This window comes from Daphnia magna, linkage group LG3, assembly GCF_020631705.1.
Source record: "Daphnia magna isolate NIES linkage group LG3, ASM2063170v1.1, whole genome shotgun sequence".
Classification (NCBI taxonomy): domain Eukaryota; kingdom Metazoa; phylum Arthropoda; class Branchiopoda; order Diplostraca; family Daphniidae; genus Daphnia; species Daphnia magna.
The window spans coordinates 12,175,314-12,195,102 of record NC_059184.1 but is presented as its reverse complement, the minus strand read 5'-3'; the positions used below and the strand labels follow the sequence as shown (position 1 = coordinate 12,195,102).

Here is a 19,789-nt window from a genome sequence, read left to right as displayed (position 1 = left end):
GACATGTGCACGACCAGTCGCTGGCCGTCACGTCACAACTGGTAGACACGCAATCATCAACATCAGGTGTACACAGTTCAAGATAGAAAAGGTGATGTTCAAGCACAACAGGAGAAAACGAGGGAAACAACAAGATCAAAACAAAATGAAAATTTCAAAATTACATGGAAAAAAAAAAAAATTTGAATTCAAATTCAACGTGGACAAATAAACTTCCGTTCAAAAAACAGCACGAACATCAGCCCTTCTTTTCCGATTGGTGCGACGTGTGGGCGAATCTTTCCAAAGCTCTCACGAGGAAACAAAACCAACAATTTCTCGCAAAGAAAACGAAACGATTCTCTAAATTTCTTTTTTTTTTTTTTTTTTTTTTGGACGATAATTTTGTGCGAATTGGATAACATTTTAAAACGAAATCGAGGCAAACGACACGGATATGTGGGCAACACGAGCGCTAAATAAACGGGATGATAACACAACATATGGTAGGGGGTGGGGTTTGAAAGAAAGGGAGACGCGAGATGACCAGCTGCTCTCTTATAAAATCTCTCCCTTTTTTTGCTGTTGTTGTTGTTGTTGTTGTTGTTGTAGCAGTAGGTGATTCCATGAATTGTTTAATTTTTAACACACACACACACATGAAATTGGTAATAAATCCAACAATTCATTTCAAACAAAATGAAAAGAATTAGAAAATATGAAACGATTGCGTCATTCGATCAGGGTTGATGTGCAACTGACTAGGAACATTTTCATCCGAGCGGAGTCAAAAATGAACGGAACATTTCACGCGAATCCAAAAATTGACGGGATGCGAAGACAAGCGCCATTCGAAAACTTGTAGCCGGGCAATGTGTTGTGTTTATCCATCATCGACGAAGCAAAAGAACAAAAACAAGGAGAAACAAACAAAAAAAAAAATAATAATAATAAGAAGAAATCGAAAAGAAACGACAAGGAAAAAAAAGAAGGAAAAAAAAAAAATCTCTTTGCCGGGAATGTTTCTGATCGGACATGGTGACGGGGGAGAGCGGAACGCGTCGATTGGGTTTTTCTTTCTCTTTCCACTTGGCTTGTCGATTCAAGTCTTTGTTTCTCCCACTTTTTTTTTTTGTTTTATTTATTTTCGTCTGATGGTTTCATTACGGTACGCCTTTCTCGTCAATGACAAAATGTAAGGGACGGTTCAACAGTCGATGATTCATAGTCGGAGGGCCATAAACTGCAAAAATTGCAAGTTCCCCGGTTTGATTATTCGTCTTCCTCAAAGGCCATCCAAATGAAAAAAAAAAAACAAAAACAAAAAACAATCGTTTAGGTGGGGACTGTATTTTTGTGCGCGTGTAATAATGCAGGACGTCGAAGAAAGACAACAGAAGAAAATAATAATAAAGAAAAAATAAGAAAAAAAAAAAATCAACAGAAATCAACATTGATTAAGCCAAACGTGGCTTATACGTCAGTTCTTTTTTTTTTCTTTTTTTTTTTTTCAAATAAAAAATCCAAACAAAAACGAAGAGAAATTAAGGGGGAAAAAAAATCACTGGTACATCAAATTCCATGTTTCTTTGGGAGTAAAAATGCGCAACATTTAAATGTGAATGAATTCATCAAACCCTCCCCCCCCCCCGCTCCAAACACAGTAACTTCCATTTTTGTGTTGCGCGTCCATCTCCTTTATAACGCCCCCCCCCTCCTTTTAATCCCTGCGACCTTTACTAAAATCCCGTAAGATCGATAGCAAATGTTGGACCATTGTAAACTTGAAAACAAAAGAACTGACAAAGAGAGAGAGAGAGAGAGAGAGATACAACAACAATAACAAAACAAAACAAAACAAAAAACAAAAAAAACTGAAACATAAAATATCAACAAAGAAAAATTGAAATGATCTTCGATCCAATAATCATCGAACGTTTCTTCACTATTTCCCCTCCCCCCTTCCCCTATTTCAATTGCATATATATATATATATATATTGGATTATGTATGCAAATATATGCAAATATATATATATATCCCAATCGTTTCTACGCGTGGAATGATTTTCCGTCTCTCTTCTCAAACGCCTCTCAAATCCTGTCAAATTACAAAACACACACACACACACACACACACACACACACACAAACACACACACACGCGCGAAAAAACAAACAAAAAAATAAAACAAATAATAATAATGCAAAAAAAAAAAACCAAAAAAAAAGAAAACAAGAAAAGAAAAGAAAAACAAAACATAATATTCCGTGGCCCACAAACGAGATCGCCAACTCTGTGTGTTCTGTACGATTCACGCGCGCTGACCAATAACGCGACACGTTCAATTTGTCTCTTCGCTATTCGGATTTCTTCTCTATTCGGGCACTCAAAAGAATAGTTTCTATTTTCATCATTCATCATTCATCATTCCATTTCATTTATGTTTTCATTTGGAATCATCCTGATCCATCGGCTCTTGCGACAGCTCCCTGGACGATGACCTGCCCAAATCGGAAAAAAAACAAAAAAATTCAATTTCAATTCATTTAAAAATAAACAGACACATCGTTTCACTCACGCAATGCTTTTGCTGCTATCTGTCCGGCAGACCGATAGGCCGGCCATTGCTGATAGGGTTTCGCTGTCTTCTCCGCCTTCGAGCGATCCGCCGCCATTGCCGCTGCTGTAACTGCGGCTCCGTCCGACTCCTTCCACCTCGTAAGCCGACAATGCGACCGAATAGGCGTAGCGTTTGATGGTCGGCCAGTGAGGTTGCTGCCCGGCCGAAGACAATAATAATAGGCAATCAACGTTGGACGTTGTTTTTGTTTTTCGTTTTCCAGCAGAATCAAGGCGACAAAGAAATCACGTGAGAATAGGAGCGATATGGCAAGAGAAACGCGTTCTAACCTGGATCGAGATCACTTTGTGAAGTGAATCGATGGCATTTTGGCACGGCCGTCTGGCCAGCTCTTCTTGACGAATGGGCACTGGTTCATCACCCAGCAGGGCACGGACGCACTCGTGCGACGCGTCACAGATGGCCGGCAAATCGTAGCCACCTTCGAGAGCCATGACCAGTTTGCCATTGGCCAACTCCATCAGCTGGCGCGTCATGTAGCCAAAACAAGCGGCCGACACTTGGTAGCCACCCAACGGAGACGGATGGCCCGTTGCAGCATCGAATCCGGCCGACACCAAAACAATTTCTGGGTCAAAATCCTATTGCAAAAAAAAAAAACAAGCAAAACAACAACAACAAAATTCCGCCCCCAAAAAAGGGCGGGGCAAAACACCGGATTAATTAGTCAACAATTCAAGGATTGTACTGTACACGTGCTGAATTTGTACTTGAGCAATTGGCATGACGAGGGCACGGAAAGCGGCCAAATATTCAGCGTCACCTAACGGCGGATTGAGTCCGCCCGACCAGGCAATGTTGACGTTGAAACCTAGTCCGTCATCGGTGCCACACTGTCGTCAAGGCAACGACGAAATTGCCAAAAAATGAAAAAGAAAATACACATCAACATGATTTACATTTGATGCGTATCGACAGTGTTTACAGCGAACGGAAATTGGATGAACCGATCGAAGACTCACCTCCAGGGGGTTACCGGTGCCAGGGAAAAAATGGCCGTCGTCGTGACGATGAATGGAAATGTACAAGATGCGAGGGTCGTCGTAGAAGATTTGCTGCGTTCCATTACCGTGATGGACGTCCTAAAAATAAAGATACATCGGCAACATTAATACGCGGCCAAAATCTTGTTTTCATCCGAATAAGAAACAAGAAGAAAAGAAGAAGGAAACGTTACCCAATCAACGATGAGGATGCGCTCGAGTTTGTGCCTGAGTCTGAGCTGTTTGGCTGCTATGGCGACCGAATTAAAAAAACAAAATCCCATGGCTTGCTGCGCTTCTGCGTGATGGCCAGGAGGACGGACGATGGCGAAACCATTCCTAATCTCGCCCATGGCAGCTGCCCGAAATAAAAATATGAAATTAGATAATCACTAATATTTTTAGTTTTATACTTATTTGATTTGATTTGATTTTTGGAATTGTCGAAATTACCCTTGAAGGCCAGATCGATGACGCAGCCGGCGGCCATACGGGCGGCGGAAGGCGTGTGGATGTCGTTCCACGTCGTGTCGGAATCGACGCCAATGCCACCGCACGGCAACATGACGAAATTCTTCATGGGCAATTCGGCGAAGCGGTTGACGTCGACTTTGGGCCGGTGGGCCGGTTCCGTGCCGAACAGCATCGTGTAAACGTCAGAATGGACCGATTGCAGCTCCTCGGCCGTGGCCTTTCGAGATCGAAGTCGCAGGCAGCGGTGCACCGCTCCCGTTTCCTGAAGGCGGGCCCAAATGCTCTGCAAACGGCCGCCGTGCTCCGGATGGGCGCTGTTGCTGCCGCACATGCACTGGTGCCGCAGCATGAGGCCGTCGTAGGCTAGCGCCGTGCTCGTGCTGCCCGTTTTGGCCCCTCCGGCCGACGGACCCCAGCCGGCCGCGGCCAACGTCATCGGCACGACGGCCGTGCCACCTTCACCCGCAGACGGACCACCTCCAGGCGGATCGAGCGATACCAAAGGACTGGAAAAAGCTCGCGATAAAGGCCGGGCGGCGTGATGGCCTCGCGGAGCAAAAGCCGAACCTGCACATTCAACAATTGAGGAATCGTTTGGATTTTTTTAGAAAATGCTCCAACGGATAATGAACTATAATAATAATGAAACAAACGAGAATGAAGAATGTAATGTAAGACCTGAACTGGCGTGTAGCGAACTTCTTGAGCTGGACGTACGCAGCTGAAGGGGTGACAGGCCATCGCGGCAGGAGTGACGATCACTGTCCGTTTCCTCTTCTAATTTATGCTCAGTCAAGTCGATGATTTCAGGTAAGGGAGTGCCACGATCGCGTGACATTTCGTGAGCCACAGCCGCTTCCGTTTCCTCCTCGACGTTCTCGACGTGGCTTCGGCTACCCGCCCGAGTTAGCACCGTCTGGCGGATATGCTGACATTTCCCAAAGGCAAATCAAAAGACAATTTGCAAAAACAAAACAAAACAAAACAAATCATTTTTTTGTGGTCAACTGGCAACGAGTTCAACCGAAATTGTAGTACCTGTTTGAGCAAATTGTGTTGATGCTGTTGTTCGTAGATTTGACGCTCGCGAACGTACTGATCGAACTGCTGCTGCGTCAGTGGCACGGTGGGCACCACTCCGTGCGGCGCTCCTTGAAGCAGCGGATGGCCAAGCGGTAAAGGAGCCGACTGCGTCCGTCCTAATGGACGCATTCCCGATTTGTTCAATCTCGCCTGCGCCACCTTCTCCGTTTGAAAACGTTACAACAACAACAACAAAAAAACAATCGGAAATGATTAAGACAAGAAAAGAAAAACAAGAACTGTGTCCTAATAAATAATCCAATCAAAACAATCAACAAAACAAGAACACGATGGAAATTGCGTGTGTGTCCGTGTCGCGTCACAACGCCGTAAAAGGGCCGCACGATTTCGCCGCAATGGACTAGCCACATGTAACCGGATCGCCAACTTCTTAAATGTGTTGACGGCATGTTAGGAAAGCATATACATATGTATAAATAAAAAGGGTGGAAAAAAAATAAATAATAATAATAAAAATAAAAGGGAAGCGAGAGAGAGCGAACGAAGTGTGCGTCGATGCCAACAGAACACAACCCAACAACCCCCCCCCCTTCCTCCCCAAACGGATACAGAGACTATATTGGGCTTCGACAAGGACGACATTTGAAACTGGTTTTTGCTTTTCTAGGAGATCGACACGTCGTTTGTTTTTTGTTTTTTAAAATATATTTTCGTCCGATATTTCATTTCGCAGTTGAATTGCCTCTCCCGTTGGTTGTTTTGTTTTTTTTTGCGTTTTTTTGGCCCGGCTCAAAGCTGTTGCCCAGCAATTCTCCCAATTTGTTACGTCCTCGCACCCCGGGGAAACTAATGACGTGAAGCCCTGGGGTTTTCACGTTACACATACGTCAGCAAATAAAAAACAAACAAAAAAAAAAAACAAGTACGGGAGAAAGCGCCATTTTTAAACGATTGGCTTACGCCGAAACTCTTTCCGCATTTCTCCTAAGAAACAAGAAAACAAAAATTTTTTTCCCCCTTCTTCTCTCTCAGGCGCATTCGACACATATTCTACGTCTTCATGGAATCTTAACATGTCGTTCATATAATAAAAACAAAAAACAAAAAAAAAACATCGAATTAAATAAAAATTGTCTAAATATTTAAGGAGATAATTAAAGTAAATCGATAAAAAGTTACCCGAGTCCTTATTTTTTATTTTTACGTTGCTAGGCAATACGAACTAAAAATAAAATAATAAGGCCATAAATCAATCGATTATCGATTTGTTCGACAACTAAAGGAGCATCCGGTTTGAAACCAAAAGACCAAACCCAAAACCGGTGGGACGTCACGTACTTGAGCGTCGGTGATGGGCGCGCCGCCGTTGTAGAGTCCGCTCATCAGGACGTGAGTGTGATGGCCGGCCTGTTCCAGCAACTGCATCTGCTTTTGAATGTAGCCGGGCGATTCGGGGCTTCCGCCGCCGGATCCGTAATCGCCTGCGCCGGGATCGGGCGGCGCCGGCGGGAAGAAAGGCGAAGCGGACGACATGAGGAGGTGGTGATGTTGATGGTGCGGATGAGCGTGGTGGTGTTGAGGTTGCGGTGGCTGATAAAGCGCGTGATGGCTGCCTCCTGTTGCGGGCAGGCCCATGCGGACGGAGAAGGCAGCGCGCATGTCCACCACCTCGCTGACCATGGCCAATCCGGGAGGTTCCTATCATTTTAAAAATAGGTATTCAAAAAAGAGAAAAAGAATAAAATAAAATAATGGCGACTGGTCCAGCCAATTATTTTTTTGCTTCATTCCATTTGAATGCGCTGCACAAAAAAAAAAAATAAAATAAAATAAAATTTTTTTAAAATTACGGCGGCGTGATGGTTGGCTCCTGCGGGACGTCCAAGAGATATGTTTGGTAAAGACGGGCTAGAATAGAGCGTCAGATCCGAAATGCTTCCCTGGCCGTGACTGGCCATCAGGTGGTACTGAGACGGACTGATCTCCTGTACGTGAACAGAACACGAATAGAAATACTTTGATTAATAATTGAATAGATACGCACACGGGATGCAATTTCAAATGAATTAAAATGACCTCAGGTACAGGCACGACCCCTGATGAAGGATGTTGAGAGCCAAGCGGAGATGCAGCACCGGAAGGCGATTCCGGAGTGCTTCCGCCCGTTTCTTGACCTACGACAGAAAAAAAAAAAACAAAACAATATTTAAAAAAATTCAAGTTCAATCCAAATTGATTTCGTTTTTGTCTTTGTTTATCAAAATGCAAATGTCAACAGAGTAGCAAAAAAAGGCAGAGAGGAGTTAAGACTTTCATCAAGTCACACAAGATGCGTGTTAAAATGAACGTGTTGCAAATGGGCTCGATTACTTGTCAGGTGCGCCATCCGTTTGGCGGCCATGGCGAGAGAAGAAGAGTGGGCAGGCGGCGGAGGTTGACGGTGGTGCAGCGGCGGAGGTGGCGGCAAATGATGATGGCCGGGCAGTGCCGGCCCGCTGCCTCCGGACAGATGGTGTTGCGGACCACCAGCGCCGCCCCTCCGCCGAGCCACCAACGGACTGCAGTTGCGTCGCTCGACGGCGCCGCGATGTTTGTACCGCATTTTGAGCAGGTTCGGTTCCGACGCTGAAAGTTGTTTCGGACGGACACAAGATGCAAAATGGGAATCGATTAGCATGCGGTTAAACGTCGCAAAAATCATTTCAAAATGTCAGCAAACATTTTTGGGTTTGTTTATTTGTTTGTTTTGTTTGACATTCTACGCAAAACATACGCCATGCTGTCAGGCTCTCAAAATAAAGAACAAAAAACCAAACAAAGAAAAGACGGTGGTCGAGGGGCCTGCCTTACCGGTTTTGCGGAGTGGGAAGTCGTCGTCGAAATTGCCCGGAAGCAGTGGGTGTCGATAGGGATGAGGATGGACAATGCCGCTGGATGAAGTCGACGAACACGACGAGCTGGTGCCGCCGACGCCGTTGCTGCTGCCGATGCCGCTACCTGTTGAGCCCAATCCGCTGGATAATTGCGACGCAGATCCTTTGTTGGTGGTGCATCCGTGGCCAGCGGGTAAAGTAGGCACAGCTCCGGTCCTGTGTGTTCCCCACCATTGAAAAATTCAAATGTTCCTTTTTTTTATTTTTTTTTTGGTTTTTTGTTTTTAAAGAAAAAGGAGAAGTTCAAAAAGAAAAAAAAAAGAAAGTCGTCTCTCAGGTGAGACGGCCTTCTCTTGTTCTCCTTTCAATGGTGCTGCTCCATTCAATTGCAACGCCTCTTGATGTTGCTCTTCGCTTTTCCTAGCGCATTATTTATTGCCATTATCATTTGAAAAAGAATATCAGTCGTTTACCACGCTCGGTACGGTGCTGAAGAGGAGCTCGGCGCGTTGGTAGTTCCGTTACCGGCAGCGGCGGCGGCGGCTGCTTCGCGTTGTTTTTTGTTCAACACGAATTCCTTTTTTTTAAAACAAAACAAAATAAAAAATGGGTAATAATCAATCAAACAAAAATAAAAACGATGTTTTTATTATTTTTTTTTTTCAGTCGATATAACGAGAATTTCATTCAACTGCAAAGAAAAGTGGATGAGGAAGTCGTGGTTGAAACAGCGAAAGAAAACGGCCCAGTTTAAATACACGATAAAATAAAGAAGAAGAAGAAAAGAAAAAAAGACTCGCTTTAAAATGAAATTTAAATGATGGCATAAGAAAATAGGTCGATTGCAAGTGAGAGAGTTACACGGGAAAAGAAAAACAAAAAGGACAAGAGTTGGCTGTTAAGTTGCGAATAATCACTACACCGTAACGGGTGTAGGGAAAAAGAACGGGGCCAAAAGGGACGAGGCAAACGCGCATTTTATTAGTCACCATCCTTCCCCCCTCCCCACACCGTTCTCCCATATTTTACGACAAGCGTCGCCCCATATCGTCACCTAAGGCCTTTCGCTTGCACCGTTCGTTGTGCGCGCCATCGAGGAATTTGTGTTGCCGAGCGGGGCAGGAGGGCGATGACGTCAATGTTTCAAATTAAAAAAAACAAAAACATTGTCGTTTAAAAAGTAAAAAAAAACAAAAAAAAAAAACAAAAACGGGTGAAAGAAAAGAAATCCGAGGGAAAAAGCGAAGGTAATTCATCCGCCTTGTTCCAGCAGACTGGAACACTTTTTCTCTTTCCATTTGGTATAAAAAAATATAAAAAAAAAAAAATGGAAATAAATCAAAGGAAAAAGAGAGAGAGAGAGGACGGCCAACACACACACACAATGACGAACCTGCAGTTTTTGTTTGACTTCGGAAGAAGCGACGGCGCTCTGTTCTCGTTTCTCCTTATTCTTGAGCGCCAATAAGCGCTCCTTTTCGTGACGTTCGCGTTCCAGTCGAGCCTCTTCTTCAGCCTTTTTCTTCTGTTCCAGAAATTCCTGTCGCGTTTTTTTTTGTTTTTCGTAACGTACGAAAAATGGCGTCGACGAATCAAATAAAAAAGAACAAAAAAAAAAAAACAATTGGAATGCAGACAACAGAGAAGAGACACCCGAAAATGAAGAGAGTTCAATGACGTGATCAGGCCGGACTCACCTGTAATTGTTTCTCATGTTGCTGGGCCAGCTGTTGTTGCTGAACTTGGTACTGCTGTAGGAGGATTTGTTGCTGCAGGTGCTGCTGCTGCTTGAGCTGAATGGAAAGAAGCGTCGAGGGAGATAACCGACCGCCAGGAGTACACCCGATTGCGAAACACCACGGCCGTTGTCCAGTCACATCGTCGAATCAATAGGGAGGAAAGAGAGAAGGAAACAAGAGAACAACCAATCAGGAACAGTGACAAATGGTGTGTGCACACACACACACACACACACGTTTAAACATTTCTCATTCAGCGCGCACAAGTGTCCCGATCTTTGCAATTTTTTGCTTTTCTACCATAAAATCCAACCCAAAAAAAAAAATTCATACACACGCACGTTAAAGAGGAGAGTTCCTCTTTTGCGCGTCACCTGTATAGTGTCACATAATCGGGACAAGGCTATAAATCTACTGGCCCGACTTGTTCGTTTACGGCGAGAAAAGAAAAGAAAAAAAAAGGGCCATTGCTGAATTGTTTTTGCTTGTTATTTTATTTTATTTCATTTTTAACGACTATCTTCTATTTGAGATAGTCGAGAAAATGGGTCTCCCATTGTCCGGCTGTGCGTGTATCTTTTCCGTAAAATTTCTTCAACTTTTCAAGTATTTATTTATTTTTTTTCTTTCTTTCCCTTGGCGATATGACAACGGACATTGTGTAAAAAAAAAAGAAAAAGAAAAGCGCAAGAATGCGAGCCGCTACTCACCTGCAAAATTTGCTGTTGGAGGGCCGCCTGTTCCCTGAAATTGGGCAAGTTGTTGTTGTTGTTGGCAGACTGGCTAGCAGAAGTGGCTACCGAAGAAACGGACGAGCCGGAAGAAGAGACGACGACCGGACCGACGACCAAATCAGGCCGTCGGTGCGACGTCACGAACGAACTGCTGAGCGGTGATGCCGAATTCATATCTTAAATTGGGGGAAATATTGAAAAGAAAATCACTATACGTCCAAGTCACGTACCGGGGAGGAAAAAAAAAACAAATTTTGCAGCATTGCCAGAAAATTAGGAATACAATAAAAAAATCTAAAAATAATGCAAGTCACTAACGAAATTGCATCATCAAAACAGGAAAATCCATAGAATCAAGAAAATGAATTTAAAAATGAAAAATGGGATCGCTTAATGTTCTATGAGCATTGCGATTGCGTAATAAGCCTACGTGCTCGGGAATCGAAAAGAGCCAATGACGTGCCACAGATAATTCATAGGCCCGATCTGTCAATAAAAATCTCGCCATCTTTGTTTACGTAACATCTGTGTGAAACGCAATTACGAAAAAAATTGGTCGTCAGGTGGAGTTTGTTTTGTTTTTCTTTCTTTCTCTTTTAAACACCAATGGCGGGAAAGAGTAGATTTTTTCTGCTACTCACTTCAAACTGCATGTAAACAAAAGAAAAGAGGAAGAAAAATGAGTTGGAAGAAGGAACGGATTGATTGCCGAAATGCTTCGGGAAAGTTGACCTTTCGCCAACACACGACAACAACAAATAACAACAACAGAAAGAGTGTTGTCTTTTTTTTTTTTTCCTCTCTTTTCCTCTCTTTCTTTTTCGGCAGGGGTCATTGGCAGAGCATTGGCCTCACCTTGACGTCACAACACACACACATAGTTGCGAGCCGTTCCCTTAAAAGGCGACTAGCCGTCGTTTTCGCAGAAAGAAAGAAAGAAAAAAAAAAAAAAAACGAATCGAACCCAAACGAGCCCAAAATTTTAATTGAATACAAGGAAACCGCAAGGCCGATTAAAACATTCCCCCCCTCTAGAAAAAAAAAATGTAGGATTTTTGTGTACTGAAAAAAATTCGTAAAAAAACAAAATCCATTTTGCCCATAGGAAAATAAAAAATAAAAACCAAAAAAACCGGTTTAGAATTTTAAATTTCGGTTAGTTTTAAAGCCGCAAGCGAAATTCGAAAAGGTATACATATATTTTCCTTTACTTCTTTCCTTATCATTTAATTTTATTTTTGTAAATGAAAGAAAAAGATGAACGAACGAAGGAACGAACGAACGAACGGAACGAAACGAAACGAACTGTTTGGAAGAAAAACGAGACACGCTCCAGAACGATTTGAAACGACACTCGTATTTCGACCGCCACTTCCAAGGACGCAATATTTAGTCTATAGCGGGTGCGTCACTAAGAGAGCCACTCATCAACACAGTAATATTCGCTACTCTTTACACGCACACACACACACACACACACAAAAACGAAACCGAAATGAATTAAAGAAAGAAAGAAAATCTCAAATTTCCGGGGCCATCACCGTAGGTCTTGGCCAACAACAACAACAACCAAAAAAAAAAAAAATGTTACGCAAGCCCATAAAAAAATGGGGACCTGTAGGCCCGAGACAAACATTGTCACGACGTGAACGATAGAAAAAAAAAAAAGAAAGAAAAAAGAGAGGCATGGACACGGTGTGTGCGTCGACGTTAAAAAATAGATGAGGCGTCAAGGTCGAACCGGGAGACGTCGTGTTGGCATGGGATTTTGGCTGTGTAGTCGCTTTTGAACGATTTATTTATTTCACTCGGGACTCGTTACGTTCGCACGCAGTGATAACCGCACCGCTATCACGATCATTTTTCGCTGTTTTCGATCAAACCTGCCCCCCCCCCCCCTAAAAATAAAAAACGGCTTAAATCGTTGCAGGTGAATAAACATGGAAAGATTAGGAAAAATAAAAGAAAAAAAACACTAAAAACACTTGTGTTTTCCTTTGATTTTTGTGACACTTGAAACCGGTTTGGCAGAAGAAAAAAAACTACGGAAATAGAAAGTCATTGAAACATCTTCTCGTCGCATTCACACGCACCTTTTTTTTTCTTGTCCACACACACTGGCACGCACACTCACGGCTCATGAACTCGAAAAGAAAAGACAAAAAAAAAAAAAAAAAAAAAGGGGGATAAACGGTGTGTGTACACAACAAACTATCAGTTTTTTTGATGTTGTTGTTTTGTTTTGTTTTTTCCGAATGAAAAGCAACTTCTTCTTCTCTCACAGAATGTTTTTGGGGTTGGAATCCACAGAGCGGATGAGAAACGTCGGTGTTCGCAGAAGGACGGATACTCAATTGGCACGGTATCATTTAAACCCAAATGGCCGGAATTCTCTTCTTTTCTTTTTGAAGGTGGGAAACGAAATCGTCGCACAAACGATAAAGCACAAAACAAAAACACGACACAACAACGACAAAACAAAAAAAAGAATCTTTTCCACACAAAAAAAAAACGAAACTAACTTTTCAAACGATGATATGCCACTCTATTCTTCGTTCCAAGTTCGTCGCGATTTATGCACAACCAGTTCAAGAGCCGTAGAACACACACACGTTAAAAAAAAAGATACAAAAAAAAAAACAAACGGGATAGGATGGGTAGAATCAACTTGGTTTTTTTCTTTTTTTTTTCAAGTCGTAATTGTAGTGGAGTGGCCGACGCACGACTCTCCTGTCAAGCTCGCCAACGCTATCTGGCCTGTTTCCACCACCAGTCGGTCGGTTTCTCTCAATCTCCGCCCGGTTCGCTACGTCTCTCCAGGCTATGTATCCTTACGCCATATCAACACCACACGCAACCCCAGAAGACGTATATATACATACAAAGTATATAAATACAAGATTTCGTTTCTTTTCTTTTCCTTTCTTTTCATTTCTTTTCTTTTTTTACTTTAGAAAAGAAAGAACGATTTCAACGCCATCTAGCGGTTTTGATAGTAGGCTGATGATAACGTGCGTTGAGAGCCACGCATGACGTCAAACCGTAATACAACAAAAAAATGATTGAAACAATTGAAAAACTACACCAGGAAATGCAGAGTTAAAAAAAATAAAATAAATAAAAAATTGATTGCATAACTGCGACATGAGTTTGCACCACATGTTCTCAGGAAAAAAAAAGGCATTTGAATAAGTTTACGTTTTCTTCGAACGCTACTAGAATAATTCCATTTTTTCAAACTAAAAATTATAAAAAATTCAACTCTTTCGTCAAGCATTTATAAATCTACTGGCTTAATATTTTCTTACAGTGAAATAGGTGAAATAAGGAAAAAAACAGAACAAACAAACAAAAATGCGCCACCAACTGAAAAAACGATGGTGAAACGCTGTCGACGTGTATCGATGACGACACGGCGGATGAAGAAAACGCCATCCGACCAGCAGTTTCTTTGTCAATTTTCAAACCATTTGAAATCGTTCGATAGGACGCGGTGCGCTCTCGCGCGCGCGCCCATCGCCAGGTGAGTTTGATAACGACGTCACGTGGCACAGGGTGGTTGGGCGGTGATTTAAAAAAAAAAAAAAAAAGAAAGAAAAAGAAAAAAAGAGGATCGAGGAAGTGGCGGGATAAAAGGGAAAACGAGCAAAACAGGGCCGGATGGTGGAGCGCGGGCGTGCTGTTTGAGAATCCGAAAATAGAACGGGCGGTGGATCGATATAGCAACTTGCAAGCAGCAAGCGCCGCATTGGATGCGAACGCAAAAAAAACATTAAAAAAAAGAACAGGAAGGAAGAAAAAAAAAAGTTCTGATGAAAAGAGCTAAAGTGGGTGAAACACGGGATTTAATTTAGGAAAAAAAAAAAAATCGATCGAAACAAAGTAAAAATAACAAGCAAACTAAAACAGACAAAGAAAAAGAGAGCAAACAACCTACGACTTGCTTGAAATCACACGAAAAAGGGAATCGTGACAAACGAGGGTGGAAAAAAAAGAAGAAGAAGAAAAGAAAAATTGCAATAAGCTCCGCGTCTATTTTTAACTATATTCTTTTTTCTCCTATCCTCTTTGTTATCCTTGCCATGCGACCGTATCGATTCGATTGATCAACGATGCCAATTATGCGCGTACACGCATTTTTTCCCCCAACCCCTCCCCCAAAAAAAAAAATTATAAATCAAACGAAACATTTTCAAAATGCAGACAACAATTGTCGTCATCATCCGGAGCTACAGTTTATAAGAAAAACAAACAAAACAAACCAAACACACAAAACAAGGAGGAAGAATGAAAATACATTTGTCCGTGGTAGCCGGAAAAGTAAGGGAGCGAGGAGAAGGACCGAAACGCGTAAAAAGAGAGTGGCAATCGGTGCGAATTGGACGCAACAAGGGCGACGCCGATGAGGTTTATTTCTGTCCGACGTCCGGTTCTATTTTCGAGTCGGCGACATTGAGAGTGGTGTCTACTTGTATACACAAGAAAATACACACACACACGCACACACACACACACACACACTGGGTGTGTGGATTGGGTACCCCACCTTGTCCAACCTTCCCACCCTCTCCCGTGAAAATCAGAAAGAAAATCTAGAAAAAGAAGTCGGTGTTTGTGTTCTTCTAGACGGGGCAAACGGTGGACGGATGTCTTAAAATAGAATCCAGTCGACACCACAAGGGAAAAGGAGGAAACCATCAAGTTTGGAATATCCCTTACCACCCTCCACCCTTTCTTTTTCTTCTTCTTTCTTTCTTTCTTTTTTTTTGCTACTTTACATGCGTTTACGTGCAGTTAAAAAAAATATGAATAATATTAATAATAATAATTTAAAAAAAAATTTCCAAGTAAAATAACAATGTTCAGTGAATTTGATGCTATTTGGATAATTCCCGTGTCGATTCGAAACACCGGAGACATGAAAAAAAATAAACTAGAATAGAAACAATGAAAAAGTAAAAATAGATTTGATATGCCATTCGTTCTGTGAAGGTGAATCCAACAGGGATGACAATCTTTAAATAAATACTAAAAAAACCCAACAAAAAAACAAAACAAAACAAAAAAAAAAAAACACCGATGCAATTTATAGTAACAAAATGGAGGGTAAGGGCCGTGTTTGGAAACCCCTCATTTTAACCGCAAATAGATTGCTTCATCCGTTTAGCCCCCGATGACGGACTTTTTTCTCACTCGGCCATCAAGGAGAGTACAGAGATACGAGTCGGCTTAAAAATAGCCCAACTCTCCTGTGCGTTAGAAGTTGTCTAGATGACGTTGACGACCTCCCAGTGGGATCTTTCTCCCATCTCTCTCTCTCACAGCCGACCGACGACGACGCACAAGGGGGGCCGACCCGCAAAGGGCGTATTTTGCCTCTCCATTTTTAAACCCCGAAAATCTTTTTATAAATCCACTAACCTATCTCCTTGTTATGTCTTTTCCCTTGGACCATAAATAGATTGCGCCTTTTTTTCTTGTTTTAATTTTTTTTATTTTACGCACACATCACTTGAAAGCCCAACCTTTTCCTCTCCGCCTTTCCGCTCCCTCCCTTCATTTTAATCTACTCGGAATTATCGAGTTGCGTCAGACTGCGCAAGAATTTGTCGTTTCCCGAATAGCGTTCATTCCCGCTTGCCATTGCTGGCCAATGGCCGACGATCGTTAGCAACGGCAACCTTCCATAAAAATGCAATTATTTCGCTGTTTGACGGGGGGACGCGCTCTTCGCATATTAGCTCCATATAGATGGCCATCTAAATATAAAACTCGTGTGTGACCAAAAACAACACGAGCCGCCTTACGTTTGTTATTTCCCCCGAAAAAATGTTGACTTCTTTCCTACTGTGTCAACAGATGGCCTTTCCGGCTTTTGGAAAAAGAAAGTAGATGGGGAGCCTCTTTTTTTTTTTTTTTTATCTTCTTCTTCCAAAGAAATCAACAACAAAAAAATGCAGAAAATATACATGGCAACACAAAAGATTTTCCGTTCCCCCCTTCTTACGTTGGGTGGGTGAGAGGGGGGGAATGTTGGGAATGTCAATAAAGCGTCTGAAACGAAGGCGAGTCCAAGCTGTGCATAATGCATGGCCACATAGTACAGAGACCAAGTCTCGTTAAGTCGATAGACCCAATGCCCTTTCTTTTTTTTTAAGTCAAGCTTAGATAAACACATACATTTTATATATATGCAGTATGTGTATATATATATGTACACTATATAGACATGTGTGTACTGAAACATGGTTGTCGAGGCGAAAAAGATGATATCGGTGGAACCTCGTGCGTTATCAGTTTGTTTACGGGATTTTTTATAATATCCAACCGCACCCATGGTTAAACGCACGAAGGGCATTTCGATTCTCTCTCTCTCTCTCTCTCTTCTCTCTATTTTTGGTCTTAGAACAATCGAAAACCTCTTAGAACATACACACACACACACACACACACAAAGAGAAAATTGATCGCCAAATATTATGTTATGCGCAGACTTGCACCTTCGAAAGGTCATAAGTCTTCATAGCTAAACACACCAGGTTATAGATAAGACACGTTTTCAGCGTGTGCCAAGTCACACTCGGCGAATGATGACAACGTTATTCAACTACGATTCTTATTTTTAGAAAAGAAAAAAAAAACCAGTTGCGAAAAACGAGAATAATTAAAAAGAAAAAGGCGGGATAACAAGAAAAAAAAGTGAATTTACCGTTTGATTGAGGCAATTGCTGTTCGGTCATATCGTTCCAATGCCGGACGTCAAGTTTGTGACCTGGCCGACGTACGAGACGAAGCCAACGAAGCCAATGCTGAACAAAAAGGCAAAATGACACCTGTTTACCATATTATTCTTACAACAACAACAACAACAACAAGAAACAATTTAAAATGAAAATAATTATAAATTCACTACACGAGAAAGTACATCGTCGTGGAACTCGTTTTTTCACGGTGGATTTTCCGCCAGAATCAACAACGACTTTCCAAAAGTGTAGTCATGTCGAACGCGCCCATACGGCAAGTACAGCGGGACGGTAGTTGACTGTTTTCTTTGTACCTGATCATGTGCAATCATCACTTTTTTTTCTTAATTTTTTGTTTGCTTTCAACAATCAAAACAAGACCAGCTTATTGAACTTTTCATTTTCCTTTTGGTTGAGTGATGGTCGACAAAACAACTCAAGACTATTTTCAGAATTTCATGATGATTTTTCGACACGTAAACAAAACAATTGATGTCTAGGCAAGAAAAAGAAAAGGGAGGAAGACAAGACAAAGTTTTACCTCAATATCTTTTGCTTGTGTGGCCCGTGGGTATTCGTCGGGCTAATTCTTAGTCGTCTGGTGATTCTCGAAAGAACTTTGTTCTGTGACTTAACGACCTGGCATGACGGCCGACAACGACGGTGGATGAACGGCCATGAAATCGATCGCGATTGGCATTCCTCTCGCGACAGGGCCTCGCTCACCGTTACGTTTTCCTCTGCTTATAATGTCTTCTATGTGTGTGTGTGTGTGTGTGTGTGTGTGCATCTATCGTTTTGAGAGGAACACACACACACACGAAGTAATAGATGATTCGATATGTCTTCAGAGAGATAGAAAAACGCACAAACACTAGGCAAAAACAAGACACAAAAGTTGGTGGTTAGCGACGGGTGCTCCCTGAGCAACTGCAGCCACAAGATACGAGCACTCACAAAAATTTGAAACACGATTTCGAACAGAGGATTTGTTTCGTTTGTGCGAAAAACTGGCGGCTCTCACTCAGTCTGTGGCTCTTTTCGTTCTCGACTCTCCACCTTGCGCGGAATAAGTAAATAACACAGAAATGTACAGACAGTGTGCGAATAGCGAGCATGTGTCACGTCGGATTTTTACTTCCTCGAGGACATGGGAAACGCCATCTAGCGCCACATTGGTCAAACCTCTCTGTGAGAGCAAGCAGACTCAAGAAAACGAGAAAACAGTTTTCCTTAAAAAAAAAATGCAAAAATAAATCGTTCTCTTTTGCCTTTTCTGACAGTAGGAACCAAGTAGTAAGTAGAACCTCGAAATAAGTACAAACAGTGCAGTTGCTTGTCTATCTTTTAGAATTAATTTTTTTGTGTATCAAGCAGAAACAGTTTCAAATAGAAATCGATGCATCGAATATTCCTCAGTCCGTTTTGCACAAGAACGAAAATAATAAACCCCACGACAGAAATGGTACAAAATGATGACGAATAACACCAGAAATTATATCCAAAATAAAGACGAGATCGCATGAAAAAGTCTAATATCTTTTCGGAACTTTGGCAGTGAAGCCACGACGCTTTTTGCCATGAAGTGAAAACCGACTAGCTCGATGGTAATTCTTCATAGCCTTCCGCATGGCCTTTTTCAACGAAGCGTCGTGTTTGTCATCACGTAGAAAGTCTCTTAAAACTAACGCCATGGCCTCCTGTTGCGCCAATTTTTCTGAAAGCTTTTTAGACAATTTCTTTGACCGCTTCTTCGAGCGTTTCTTTGATCGTTTCTTGGACTGTTTCGTGTGGCGCTTAACTGGACTTCGTTGCCTTAAACTAATGCGAATCCGGATACGTTTGGGATTCAGATGGGTAGCCTCTTCATCTAGATGGTGCGGACTATGGATGAATTCACCTAGTCGTTGGAATCGCCCATCATCCACGTCAAGATAATCGTTACTCAAGGTATATGTTCTCTTTTGTTTCTTCGGCGTTGTCCGCTTAGGCAGGCTAGTCTTGCTGTTCTTTTTCCCTCCCCATTGGCGGTGCCTCCACCATGGATGTCGTTGGTATTCAGCCAGCATCAAATGGCTTCGGAGAAGTGCGAAATCTCTCGGCCCGTCATTGGTATCCTGTACGCCATAAGTTTCAACAACTTTACCGGCTTCCGTGTCAACTAATCCAGCGGAGAAAGACAGCCATTGACACAACATGGCACCAATGATATAAATCTGCAACAAATGAAAATAATAAATCATAAACTTGAAAAATTGTCTTAATATTTTTCAATATACCTTCATTTTTGTTAGATGAACGACTCTCTTGATGCTGTTTGTTGGAGAGTCGAAGTCAAACTGCGAACTGTAAGTCGTTTTGGTCCAAGTCTTATAGGTAAAGTCTCGATGCGGTGTTTAGAATTTTACAATATAAGATGACCCAATTCTAAAGAGATTTTTATCTTCTAATTCTCTTAACAATTCGGTAAATCTGAGAGTGTTAGTCGTTGCTTGTCAAATGGATATCGCAGGATTAAGAATCTTATAATGGTGACGATAACAAGGCAGACTCAAGGTCAAAAGGGTAGTTCAGCT

The 19,789-nt window shown here is 42.1% G+C and overlaps 2 protein-coding genes across 6 annotated transcripts; both read right to left on the bottom strand.

Annotated features, from left to right (window-relative positions):
• Positions 1-1,309: 1,309 nt before the first annotated feature.
• Positions 1,310-18,262, bottom strand: LOC116918901 (histone deacetylase 4). 5 transcript variants are annotated; one of them, XM_045171459.1, is made up of 20 exons: positions 17,755-18,262; positions 17,180-17,279; positions 10,447-10,646; positions 9,695-9,790; positions 9,391-9,537; positions 8,471-8,574; positions 7,975-8,213; positions 7,495-7,749; positions 7,201-7,298; positions 6,975-7,109; positions 6,463-6,822; positions 5,119-5,322; positions 4,759-5,008; positions 4,060-4,647; positions 3,801-3,964; positions 3,586-3,705; positions 3,334-3,456; positions 2,893-3,204; positions 2,561-2,757; positions 1,310-2,483 (listed from the first exon to the last, which is right to left on the bottom strand). In XM_045171459.1, the coding sequence occupies exons 2-20, from the start codon at positions 17,208-17,210 to the stop codon at positions 2,429-2,431; spliced, it is 3,678 nt and encodes a 1,225-aa protein (XP_045027394.1). In that variant the 5' UTR covers positions 17,211-17,279; positions 17,755-18,262; the 3' UTR covers positions 1,310-2,428. The 5 variants fall into 5 exon arrangements, with proteins under 5 accessions (XP_045027394.1, XP_045027396.1, XP_045027399.1 ...); XM_045171461.1 differs by having other exon boundaries at positions 9,695-9,781; XM_045171464.1 differs by lacking the exon at positions 7,495-7,749.
• Positions 18,263-18,558: 296 nt separating this feature from the next.
• LOC123470742 lies at positions 18,559-19,635 on the bottom strand. The gene is made up of 2 exons (XM_045171465.1): positions 19,493-19,635; positions 18,559-19,429 (listed from the first exon to the last, which is right to left on the bottom strand). The coding sequence occupies exons 1-2, from the start codon at positions 19,496-19,498 to the stop codon at positions 18,746-18,748; spliced, it is 690 nt and encodes a 229-aa protein (XP_045027400.1). The 5' UTR covers positions 19,499-19,635; the 3' UTR covers positions 18,559-18,745.
• Positions 19,636-19,789: the final 154 nt, after the last annotated feature.